Consider the following 13202-nt stretch of genomic DNA (forward strand, 5'->3'; position numbering starts at 1 on the left):
GAGCAAAACCCTTAACCTCAGATTGCCCACTGCTCACCAAGGAGATGTGTTAAATGCAGAGAACAAATTTCATTGGAATGTATGTTACAATAAAGATGATGATTATTATTGTGTAAAAGCTCCAGCACCATATGCATACTTTTGAGTATACATTAGGCTTTGGCCCATGTGCCAAAATGCTTGGACACCCATGCACTGAACACAAATAGGCAACAGGTCAACATGTATATAATGAAAGTTTGTGCTCTACTTGTCTAATTGTAATGCCAGTTATAGCCTGATGCAGTCTTACTGCCATTGCAAAGGGTTCCATTTCTAAAGTAAGAAACAAAGGCGACAATGGACATCCTTGGCACCCTCATTTATTAACGACTGGCTTAGACACGTTTTGATCTGTCAATATTTCTGCATCAGGATTCAAATGTAGTGTATTATAAAAAAAATAATAATAACAAAAAGGCGTGTTTTCGGTGCAGAACGGATCTTCTTTGCAGACCTACTTATTTGTATCATCATCGACTATTAGAAAGGTTTTGAACAAGCCTGAAGGCAGGCTACCGCCACGTTAAAGCAGCAGCCCTGCTTGGCCCTGAGCTGCTGATGTGACATCCTGCACATCCTGTTCAGTCCCCTCCTCCCTCCTCCCTCCCTCCGGAGCCCGGCCCCGGCCACATCCTCCTCCTCCTCCTCCTCCTGCCTACTTCTCTTCCTGCTTTCTGCTCGTTCAGCCTCACAGCAGCTGGCCGTCACCTCGCTCCGCCGGACACCACTCAGTCTCTGATCCCAGCCTTTTCTTCTGATCTGTGAGTGTTTGCATCGTCTTTCTGCTTTGACCTTGCAGCTTTGCAGCCCTACCCGCAGGCGTCCCGCAGACGCGGGGTCGGGGGTGCGGGGCCTCGCGTCACGCGCCCTGCGCCCTGCGTGCGGAAGGCAGCAGCAGCAATGGATGCTCTTCGGCCTGGCTGTCAGGCTGCGGGCCCGCCGTGGCTCCAGCTAAAGGAGCCGTCCTCCGGAGCTCCGGTGCTTTTTCCGCCATGTTTAGAGGGGAGCCTCATCATGTTAGTTTGTAGCAAAACAAACAGAATTGGTACTTTGTAACATTTTAACGCGGAAGTATTTTTTTTTTTAGTAACGTGCACTCTACAATACAAAGTTTATTTACTGTTAAATGTAATTGAATGAATACTGGTGCAGGTCTGAAGTAGAAATAATCTAAACTGACTCCCGGCTACTAAAACAAAAGGCGTCTGTTTGAAGCCTCCATCTTGTTAGGAAGCTCCTCAGCATGAAGGTCGCCGTGGGGGGAGGCTGGGGCCCAGCGGCCTCTGAAAGGCCCTCAGCACCGGGCTGCAGAACCAACATGTCCGCCTTTAAACCAGTCCAAGTGTGCGGCAGGCTCACACAGACTATTTTAAAGCAGCAACAGTGAAGGGCTGCCTGTGCAACACGGACCCAAGGTTCTGGAGGTTAAAGCTGGCCCTTTGGGTCCTGCAGGCTGTTGTCAGCCACATGTGCAGCTGGAAGGCAGAGGGCAGATGGGGGGGTGTCCCTTTATGGCTCTGGGCCCCGTCCCCCCCCTGAGGGCCTGTTTCCACTGTTCGTTTGACCTTGAGATGCCTGGCATGTTAGCAAGCTGAGCTAACAGGTGAACTATTCTAGGCCCAGGGCTTCGATGTGGATCAGATGTCCTCAGTTTCCACGCTGCTGTGGACCTGAATGAGTCCCATCGATGTGAACAATGTTCCCCCTGATTGTTCACGTGTCTGAGGCTACAAGAGCGTGACGCCTGTCCCCAAACCTGAGATTATAAAAAGCTACGTGGCTTACTAAAAGAATCAAATTACAGCAGTAATTTATTTTACATTACTTGGTTTAGATGAAACTGATTTAAACCGATTTTAAATGAAAAACACAGATTTTTTTTTTTTATGAGCTGTATAGTAGGTGTTATGTCAGAGGGGTCCTGCTAAGAAAGAAATGAGACATGTACATCTGAGTTCCAAATTTATTGCAATTAAATAATTTATATTTTGTTCAATGGGATTTAGCACAAGCATGTGGTTCTGTGCAGCCTCTTTTTCTGTGGGTCTGCTCCAGGGCAGCTGTGGCTACAATGTAGCTCACCACCGTCAGGGTGTGGATGTGTGCAGGAATGGACATATCTGTAGTCCTCAGGCGTGCGCTCATAAAATAAGATGTATAAACAGAGCTACTTTTCAAAAATGGAGGTAGAACAAGGCTGGTCAGAAACCAGCAGAGGTCGAGCACTTGGAAGGACTGTAGCTGATAACGCCAGCAGAGCAACAGCGCTCCAGGAACAAACAGCAGGTGTAGAGCTAAAAAACAACCAAATTGGTTAAAAAATAGCACTTTAGGATCTCAGATAAGCAGATCCCAAACACACAGCCACACAAACAGCTGACATGCAGCAGGAGTAACAAAGACGCACACACGGCCACCTGGCCAACCAGAAAGGCGTCTGTTCTGCCCCACCCATCAATCAGTGGTGCGCTCCGATCAGCACCTGGAGCACAGAGTGGGACTGTGGCTCACCTTTGCACCAGAGTTGGAAATATGCTACAAAATAACTTTTGGTTTGGTAACATTTTGTCTACAGTTCGGCTTGGACTTTATTTTCTGTGCTGCCTAGATTTGCTGCCCGCGCAGAGGTTGCTCGCGGACGCAGCTTCGAGGGAACAGTGGATGTGAATCCGCTTTCTTTTGCATCGTTCAATTCAACTCAAAAATTCCTTTTATTGAGTGGGAAATAAATGAAACGATCCCCCTCCCCGAGCAGTCCGGTTTCCGTTTTCATGATTCAAACCTTTGGAGTCACATCCACAGACCGCAGGACCCATCAGACCCACTGAACTCGGCAAACTCTCCTGGGGAAGTCCGACGAGGGGAAAGCGTTTGAAGCAGCAAGCGTACCAGTAGGTGGCGCTGTGAAGCCTCCAAGTGAGGAAGACCTCTGGACCCAGCCGGCTATTGGATGACCTTTTGACCTTCCTTGCAAAACCCGTCGCTCCCGTGTTGAAACGAAAGTGCACGAGCGGTGCTAGCTGTGCAATGTACCACGGAGTATTGCCTAAGGAAACCTGCAGCGCGCCGGCAATGACTCATTAGTTTATTGATGGCTTTACAGCCGTTTATTGAAGGGCAGCTTTAAGTTAATTGGCAGTGCTAACTCCAGAAAGAAAAGCAATGTAAAGAAAGCAGACATTGATGGTTGGAAGGATGACTTATTATTATTATTATTATTATTATTGGCCAGAAGTTGTGGCAAAAATGATGAGCGGTTAATCCGTGTCAAGGGAAAACCAGAGCAGTGTATTATGGATGGAAGTGTTGGTTTGTGTTGGTACAACTTGCCTCATCTGGCTTGTGTTCTGTGTCCCCACAGCTGCAATCATGTCTTCAGTCCTGCAGAAGCTGATCACCCCCCTGGCCAGCTCCTCCGCTGAGCCTCCCAGGAACAAGGTGACCGTGGTGGGTGTGGGCCAGGTCGGCATGGCGTGTGCCGTCAGCATCCTGCTGCGGGTAAGCCTCTCCTCCTCCTCCTCCTCCAGCATGTGAGTAAGGAGCTAGCGGATGTTTGAGCTAACTCGCCGCGTGCTCCCGTGGACAGGACCTGTGTGACGAGCTCGCTCTGGTGGACGTGATGGAGGACCGCCTCAAAGGGGAGATGATGGACCTGCAGCACGGCCTCCTCTTCCTGAAGACGTCCAAGGTGGTCGCCGATAAAGGTGAGAGGTCGCGCCCACGCTTGCGCTCGCCCCCCTCCGCTCCGGACGTGCTCCAACAGGCCGTGTCTCTGTGCCTCTCCTCCGTCAGACTACGCCGTGACGGCCAACTCCCGCCTGGTGGTGGTGACGGCCGGCGTGCGGCAGCAGGAGGGCGAGAGCCGCCTCAACCTGGTCCAGAGGAACGTCAACGTCTTCAAGTGCATCATCCCGCAGATCATAAAGTACAGCCCCAACTGCACAATCCTGGTGGTGTCCAACCCCGGTGAGAACGCCTTCCGCCCCGACCACGAAGCTGCCGCGCTGCTCCGGTGCCGTTAACCCCCCACTCTCTCCTCTTCTGTCCGATCCCGTTGGTCCACAGTTGACGTGCTGACCTACGTGACCTGGAAGCTGAGCGGTCTGCCCAAGCACCGGGTCATCGGCAGCGGCACCAACCTGGACTCGGCTCGCTTCCGCTACATGATGGCCGAGCGCCTCGGCATCCACGCCAGTGCCTTCAACGGCTGGGTGCTGGGCGAGCACGGAGACACCAGCGGTGAGTGTAGCGCGGCGGAAACCGCTCTCCTGGTGAGGGGCTGATGGCGTACTGACCTGACGGGTGTGATTGCAGTTCCCGTGTGGAGCGGCGCAAACGTCGCCGGGGTCAGCCTGCAGAAGCTGAACCCGGAGATCGGCACCGACGGCGACAAGGAGCAGTGGAAGGCCACCCACAAGGCCGTGGTGGACAGGTTAGTCTAAGCTGGCGCTCCTCTCTGTGGTTACCTCCCTGCAGTGTTGTAGTCAAGTCACTATGCCTCGAGTCCGAGTCCAGGTTCGAGTCTCCAGTGTTCAAGTCCGAGTCAAGTCCAAGTCATTAAAAAAAAAAATCCCAGTCGAGTCTGAGTCAAGTCCACTACTCATCAGAGTCAAGTCCGAGTCGAGTCACTATTGATCAAGTCGAGTCCAAGTTCCGCACTAAAGTAAGCATAGCCTACATGTTTTTAAACTAAAAAAACTCCACACTCCACCACATTGTACTAATAAGTTAGATATTAAAATAATACACCAAATAATATTCTAATGACATATTAAAATTATAGCCTAATGATATAAAAAAAAGTTGAGTCTTTTTCTCAATTTCTGAGTCAGAATGATCTGAATGTAGGAGTCCAAGTTCGAGTCATCAGTGCTCAAGTCCAAGTCAAGTCACGAGTCTCTAAATTTAGCTAATGACTCGGACTCGAGTTCGAGTCTCGGACTCGAGTCCGAGTCTCGGACTCGAGTTCGAGTCTCGGACTCGAGTACTACAACACTGCCTCCCTGTCAGCCGGGACCTTCGTTTTGCTCTCCGCGTGAATCCGTAATTAGGAGCGTGAGCGGTGACTTAGTGTGCCGAGGTGGAAGTGGGTCTCTGCTGCGCTAATTACAGATGAGTCCTGGGAGAACGGACCCTGCGATAAGATCTGTGAGCCTTGTGCAGTGATTCAAACGCTCCTAGCACACACACACACACACACACACACACACACACACACACACACACACACACACACTCTCACTGAGGCGGGATCTGAACCCCTGGACCGCTTTGTGTTCCAGCGCCTACGAGGTGATCAAGCTGAAGGGTTACACCAACTGGGCCATTGGCTTCAGTGTGGCTGACCTGACTGAGAGCATCGTGAAGAACCTGAGCCGCGTCCACCCCGTCTCCACCATGGTGAAGGTATGCCATCTATTTATTAACCCTTTATTCCACACGGTCATATACATTTTAAATGTTCTTAACTGATTCTGGCTTACAACTAATGAAAAAAAAGTCACTTTTTTTTTTTAGATGATTTGAAAGTCACTTTAGATCTATTTCTTTTTTTTTGTAAAAGTTGCTGGCTTATTCCCTGAGTGCTGTACCTTAGCATGTTAAATGAAAATGGGAGGGGGCGTGGTAGAGAAAGGGAACAACTGCAGCCTTGAAAGGATGAGGATGAAAGGTACAGAGATGGAGGATCCAAGCTGCTGGTCCTCCAGCGGGGGAACTTTGTTTAAAGACTTTCTGCAAAATACCAAAAGATATCTTCTCATACATTTTCTTGTGCTCCTACAGCCTCAAAAATGTTTTTATACAAGTGTGAAACAATCTTCCCTTGTTTTAGTTTTGCTGTCACCCTCCTGATGATACGCAGATATTTATATTCTGTAATGCATTCTGGCATCGTGTAGCTTAAACTGCCTCCTGCTGGACTGGGGTGGAACTGACTGTGCACCAAAATACATAAATGGGTATTTTTAAAATTCTTTCTCTTTTAACATCACTGGGCTACTTTCGATTTTAAAATCTCTGCAGCAGTGAGAAATATGAACTGCATGAATCTGGCTCAGGGAGATGCAGAGTTCTGGGGAAGACTGGTTCCAGTAAACGTTCTGGAAACTGACATGTCGATCCTCCTCAGTGACGCCCCACCGTTTCACAACATGCATTCAGGTCAAGGGACCCTAGCACTTGGTACCGGCTCGTCGTCATGGTAACGCCGGCGAACTAGCCTGGCCCAAACCGCGTTGTATATTTAGCCACTGCGGAATAAATCAGTAATATTATGAGTTTAACTTTTGGATTTGAGGGATATAAATAAACCTTTCAGTGATATGATTTACTCAGCTGCAGCTTCTAGTAAATTGTTTTTTTTCTGAGATGCATAACCAGCAGCTGAGGGCCTGCTGCCTCTGGCTCTTCTCTCATAAACGTCCTTGTATTCCAGGACATGTTCGGCATCGGCGAGGAGGTCTTCCTGTCTCTGCCCTGCGTCCTGAACGGCAGCGGCGTCGGCAGCGTGGTGAACATGACCCTGACGGACGCGGAGGTGGCCCAGCTGAAGAAGAGCGCCGACACCCTGTGGGGCATCCAGAAGGACCTGAAGGACCTGTGAACACGTCCACCCCACCGTGCAGAAGACCCCCGTCGTCTCACAGCCTTCCTTCGTTTTTCTATCGTCCCGTTTCCAGACTTTAACGCCCTTACTGTAGGAAGCTATGAGTGCCTTTTAGAGCCGAGGCAGGGAGGATTTGGAAATTCTATCGCTATGTATCAGTGCTGCAGTCCGTCGCTCTAAATCCACTGATGTGATTCCTAAAGTAAGATGTCGGCTTCCAAACCGCTCGTTGGCTTCTTCTTCTCCTGTGTTTTGTGTTGCCGACTCCTACTAGCCTTCTCAGGAAGGATTCCTACCTGTGGCTTTGACGATCAAACACCTTCCAAAGGCTCTTTATCTGTCGTTTCTACTGATCTCACTTGACTCCTCTTAGCTGCAGGGATTTTCCTAGTAAGAGCTCACAACTGCCCTGAAAGACCCTTAAAGTCCAACAGCGGTGTTCCTCTGGCTGTAAGTTGACAGAGCAGCACAGTGAACCAGTCGCATGGGAATGTTAAAGTAAGGGGGAACCAGTTTGTCATAAGATGTGTTGGAATAATAAATATGGTCACAAAGGGTACTGTGTCTTCTGTTTTCTGTTCGGGGACGGGGGACAGGGGCAAGCCATCTATTTGTCAAAGGCCAAAAGCGCTACAAGCTAATAAAGCCTTTATTACCAATCAAGCTAATATATTTATCAAACAGGTAATCTAGGGATCATATTTGTTAAAATCATTCAAAATAATGTAGAATTTTTTTTTATTTATTTATTTTTCTGGTGTTTCGGAAAAGTGACAAATCTTAAAGTTGAAGGAAACCGTCACTCAAAGTTTTAGACGTGCACTCGCACCCATCTGACAATTCTGAGCAAGCTCTGCACTGGTGGGAGGATCACTGCTGCTGCAGCAGCAGCACACTCCTAAAGGAGACGGTCCTGCAGTGCGGTGGACACTCGGACCTCCTGAAGCGTCTTCTCTGCAGCAGAACCTTCCGGCTCGAAGGTTTTAATTATTTTAAATAACATTTCTTTAGGCCTTTATATTCTTAGCTGAGGTTTTGTGCTTGTGAGGCCAATCTTGACGTTAAGCAATGATGCCTGCATTGGTGTTCTTTAAAGGTAACCATTGCTAACACAAGAAGACAATTGCCCCTGCAGGTCCTGCACTGAGAGTTAAACTTATTTTCATGAGGATGCAGATATTGTTCATGCTTTGGTGACAGAGCGACCAGACGGTCCTCTGGTCCAGAAGCCACACTGCTCCGCTGGATCCAAGGTTGGATAGTCTATTAAAGCTGGACATTGCTTTAATTAAATTACAATTAACTTACTTTGCTTTAAACACTAGGTGGGTATCCACAGTGTAAACAGGTGTGGTTAAAATGAACTGCACTGCCACCTGGTGGACTCTTAAAGCTCTGCAGTAGCTCGTCAGATTTTCTATTAAAGGGCCAAATCGTTGCTTCCTTGGAAGACACCAAGGGGTTAAAGTGGGTGGCTTTATTTCAGGAGGAAACTGTCAGATTGTCTGTCAAATTAAAGGTTGGTAGTTCGATAACTACATTTTCTCTTTTTTTTATGGAAAATGTCTGAACCCTGTCCTCTGATGTTTACAGGGTAAACTGGTTGCTGGTCTAAACAGATTTAAAGTGGTAAACATTAGACATGTGCCCTTTGAACTCAGTTTTCTATCACCGGCGAACGTAACGGCATGCATGACCTTGTGTGTTTTCAGGCTCCAACTGTAATTATTCACATGCTAGCCTCATAGTGGGTCTGAAAATCAGCATACATCACAGACGGGTATAAAACTCTTACTCAGGGAAACGCTTTAATTAGAGGCAAGCCTTTTATTTGTGACCGCCTGCCACAAATTGCACAATTCCTCGGCTGAAGGCGATCTTTCTTTAGGACGTCTCCAGCTCTCGGGAGAAGAGGGACGGGGGCAAAAAGCCCCTGGTCCTGGCTCTTTTAACGGCTCTTCTGAGCACATAGTTGTTGTAGCGCTTCCCAAAGCGGAGGCCAAACGGGTTGTAGTTGAATTTGCTACGGCGGTCGTTGCACAGGAGCTGTTGCTGCTCATCTTCCCTTAGGGAGAGGCACAGGTTGGGATCTTCTGCCAGGAAGTCTCCTGCACGTCTTCTCCTGTGGGCTGTGACAAAAAAAACACATAAAATGTACATCAGTTTTCACACTTATGGATTAATCATTTGTTAAGTTACCTTTGGCAGCAATTCTCCAGTATTTCTTTACAAAGTTTAGCTCATCTGTGTTTGGTGTTTCATCGTTTTCTGCATAAGCTCAGTCTGGTTCCACAGCCAGACCAAAGGAGGGTCCTGTTGGTTCAAACCTCTGCTTTCTTGGATTATTGGAGACTACAGTGCTTTTCCCCAACACTCTGCCAAAAACCTTTTGTATCCCTCTGCAGATTTATGCTTTGACAATATCTAGTCTCGGAGGTCCACAGGTGATTCATTTGACTTCATTGTTTGGTTTCTCCTCTGATTTGCTCTATGAGACTTTATATAGACAAGTGTGCTTCATTCCCTATCTGTTTGTTTAAAAATATTATTTTACTGGGTTTTTGTGCCACGTTTTTTCAAAGTAGGCTGACAGGAAAGGGGGTTTGAGAGAGGGGAATGGGGGGACATGTGGTAAAGGACTAAGGCCGTTGTACATGGGTCGTGTCCACTACCCTTGTACCATCGGAGCACGTGCCCGATCATGTTTAGCAGCAGATTTAAGAGTGGAGAACAGATCAGTATCTGATCAGCAGAGCAAAGTATACAAATATTTAGACCTGTTCCTAGGTTGTTTAAATGTTAACATTTTAATGCATATAAAAAAATACGTGAAAACCTGTTTTCTGTTATTAAAGAATAATAATTCTGAAAGGAGTTTAGAATGAGGCTGTAATGGAGCAAAATCTAGAAGAGAAGGGTTGTGAATACTTTTTGCTGACACGATATATTTTGAAGCTCTGCCAGAGCAGCAAACCTAAATAAAGCTGCTGTTGGAGACCTACAAACAAGTTTAAACAGCTCTAACAGATCTTCCTGGAGGCATGCCGGACTGAAATGCTTTCATGTTAAAACATTTCCCCTTTCTTTCTTATTTAGTTCATAAACCTTGAATCAGTGTTTTTGTGGAGATGAATGGGTCTCGAAAAGCTTTTATTTTTTATTGGATTTATTTTAATGAAGCTGGGAATTCTTTCAAACATTATCACTTTTGAGTTACATTTTCTTTTTATGAGCAGTGTTATTGCGTAAAACAAACGCCTAGTGTTTATAGCAAGTTGTTCTTTATTCTGTATTTGAGCACCATAATGCACACTATCTCCTTTTTCATACATCACTTTAATGTCATGTTTTGTGTAATCATCACATCTATTTTCCTTCTGTCTTTACATTCATTATTCTCCATATTATATAATCATGCATGATTTTTCTTCCATTTCCTTTTGTCTCTCGATGTATTTTTGAATACAATTGTTTTGTGCACGCATTATTTTTATCCCTCTTTGTGCCCGGTCCACATACTGAAATTGACAAAACAGTTCATCCTAACCATAAAAGTCTTAATAGTGTCTCACTGTAGAGGTATTACTTTCATAATTCCACTTGCAGATAGAGTTTGACATTTTTTTCTTCAATGCCTTTTGTATCTACCGTGAATTATGTTTCTGATAGGAACGAGACCAGCATCTCGACGAGGGTATTTAAACAATTTAAAAGCAGCAATAATTTAAAAGTATTTCTTTCTTTTTTTTTCTTTTTTTCCCATCTTAACAGAAATTTTTAAAATATTTACATCCCTCTCAATAGTCCATGGAAAATCTTTATTGGCATCATAGGAATTAAACTCTTCATATGTTTCCAAAGCATCTTTTGCATTTTAAAATTACTGGATGGCTGTGTGGTTCTTTTTTTTTTTCCTTCTATCTGTGTAGTAAAATGATTTTATTTGGCTGACGAAGCAAGAGCTGAGGGCAAAAGTCCCAGAGAAGGGTCTTGTCATGCCCTATTAAGTATTTTCCAAATTCAAAATAAGTTTTCAAACAGTACAGTACAATATGGATTCAGATTACATTCTACAAATCTATCTTTAAAAAGAGAATTTTATCACAAAGTCACCTTCCAAAACATTTCACAACTCTGAAATATAAAAGTTGAAAGGAGCAAACAAACATACAAAATTATACACTGTAAAACACTTTTCTTATGTCAGAAATAAAAATGTAAAAAAATACGGTGGGGAGCAAATTAAACCTCCAATCCCCTAAACTAAACTGCAGCTTTATTCTGAGGTAAATAATAAATTAATTCAGGAGGAAAAAACTAACTTTCTGATTCCCTAATTGACCACGCAATACAATAAGCCTGGTTCTCCACCAACTCTCATTTCAAGGTTTGTCCAGCTGCTGCCTGTAGCTACAGATTCATACATCTATTTTAAAATAAAATTCACTGTTAGGTAGCCCACCTGTCGCATGAGTTTTCTGTGCAGAATCAAGTCCAAACGGGGCCGCTCCCACACTCCCATTATCACCCCCAACGAACAGCACGCACACCACAACAAGGGCCGCCAGTCGCATCTTTCTGCAAGCGAATCGCTCTTTTTGTGATTCCAAACTCCAATTTATACCAGTATGGTGGATACTAATGTCTTTCCTGCACTCAGCTCAGTTTTGGTGCTTCCACCAGGTGACCTTTTGTTCCCGCAGCTCCCAGCCAATCACAGCAGACCTGTCTGCTGTTGTTTCTAGTACTCAGATACATCATTCATCAGCTCTTCTTAGAAATGTTGACAACGCACTGCTCTGCTCATGTTACTCTTGCATTTGCTTAAAAAAATCTGCAATCGCTTCGTAAAAACGACTATGTTTTAGATTTACAATAGCGATGCCAAAGAAACCATTCTTGGAAAAATATTCTTCAATTCAACTTTTTTAAATGTGGGACAGAACAATCTGTGATGGGAAAGAGGTGATGTAGCTTTTAATTTATCCACCAGCTACAGTTTCTGTAAATTCATCTGAATACATGGAAGTTTCTGTTGTTTTAATGTGAGGTAAAAATACTCAAAAGATTTCTCTTTAGTACAGTTGCTAAACTTACCCAGAGCCACAGCTCTTTTGATCCATCCATTCCCTTAGCTCTCAGCAGTAATGACTTTATGGGATTCTTCATAAATAAAATTGATTCCATTAAAAATAAAATTATTGGAATCCTCCCAAACATGATTACCTCATCGTCATTAGGTGAGGCAACATTGGAGGAATCTTTAGAACCTGATCGGTGTTTAGACGCGGTGTAACTTTTTGCTTCATTTAAACCTTCAACTTGTATGTTAGACCCAATCCCAACCAAATTATTTTCTCTTTCATCCTTGCCCCCGTTTTAGTCAAGTTAATTTTATTTGTATAGCTTTTTTCAGCAGCAAGGCAGTTCAAAGTGTTTACATCATGAAAACATACATATATCAAAACGTTCACTGCTTGTGAGACAGGCAACAAACATTAAATTGTATCATTGTTTTAGATATGATTAATCTATCCTTAGTAAATGGATATGTACCACAGGCTTTTAAAGTAGCTATTATTAAACCTTTACTTAAGAAACCTTCTTTTGATCAAGATGCGTTAATAAATTACAGACCTATATCTAATCTTATTTTCCTATCTGAAATTCTTGTGAAAGTAGTTGCTAATCAACTATGTGAACATTTACAAAGCAATGACCTACTTGAGGAGTTTCAGTCAGGCTTCAGAGCTCATCATAGCACTGAAACAGCTCTGGTGAAGGTCACTAATGAAATTCTCATGGCCTCAGATAATGGACGTGTGTCTGTACTTGTCCTGTTAGATCTCAGTGCTGCATTCGATACAGTTGATCACAATATTCTCCTACAAAGAACATAGGAAATGCATTAGGCTGGTTTAAATCTTATTTGTCCAACAGATTTCAGTTTGTTCATGTAAATTATAAATTGTCTTCAAACTCCAACATTACTTGTGGAGTAATTCAATTCAATCCAATTTTATTTATATAGCACCAACCCACAACACATGTCATCTCAAGGCACTTTACAAAGTCAAATTCAATCAAATCATACAGATTGATCAAAATGTTTCCTGTGTGGTAATGTTGTGATAACGACAAAAGTGATAATAGTAGAGTACAACTTCTGGTAGTCTTTGTCAGATAACTGTGTGGTTGTGACTGCATTTTAATTATTGCCCGTTAAGCATTATTTTTTTTAATAAATATTAAAACAAAATTCAAAATAATGTTTCATCAGGACTTTAGTTACAATACGAAATGTGACTTTTTTAATTACCAAACTACACACAGTAAGTGCATTTAATTATATTTTTGAATTTATTGCTATTTATTGATGTGCTTAATAAACCAACAGTGGAAAAAATGACAAAAATAACAATCCTGACAATACTGGCAGTTTTGGGGTTTTTCAGACATTTCTAGTTGGATGTTATTGTTGTCAAGCTACATCCAAATTCTTATCACAACAAGAAATACACAAAGCCCACAATTGAAAGGGAATATGAAGTAA

The 13202-nt window shown here is 44.2% G+C and overlaps 1 protein-coding gene across 1 annotated transcript; it reads left to right on the forward strand.

Annotated features, from left to right (window-relative positions):
• The first annotated feature begins 662 nt into the window (after positions 1-662).
• On the forward strand, positions 663-7027 carry LOC118566619 (L-lactate dehydrogenase B chain). Its single transcript, XM_036149268.1, has 8 exons — positions 663-803; positions 3404-3540; positions 3629-3746; positions 3835-4008; positions 4108-4281; positions 4357-4474; positions 5325-5448; positions 6479-7027. Exons 2-8 carry the CDS (start codon positions 3412-3414, stop codon positions 6644-6646), a joined length of 1005 nt encoding a protein of 334 aa, XP_036005161.1. The 5' UTR covers positions 663-803; positions 3404-3411; the 3' UTR covers positions 6647-7027.
• The last annotated feature ends 6175 nt before the right edge of the window (positions 7028-13202 follow it).

The sequence above is a fragment of the Fundulus heteroclitus genome, chromosome 17, assembly GCF_011125445.2.
Source record: "Fundulus heteroclitus isolate FHET01 chromosome 17, MU-UCD_Fhet_4.1, whole genome shotgun sequence".
NCBI lineage: Eukaryota > Metazoa > Chordata > Actinopteri > Cyprinodontiformes > Fundulidae > Fundulus > Fundulus heteroclitus.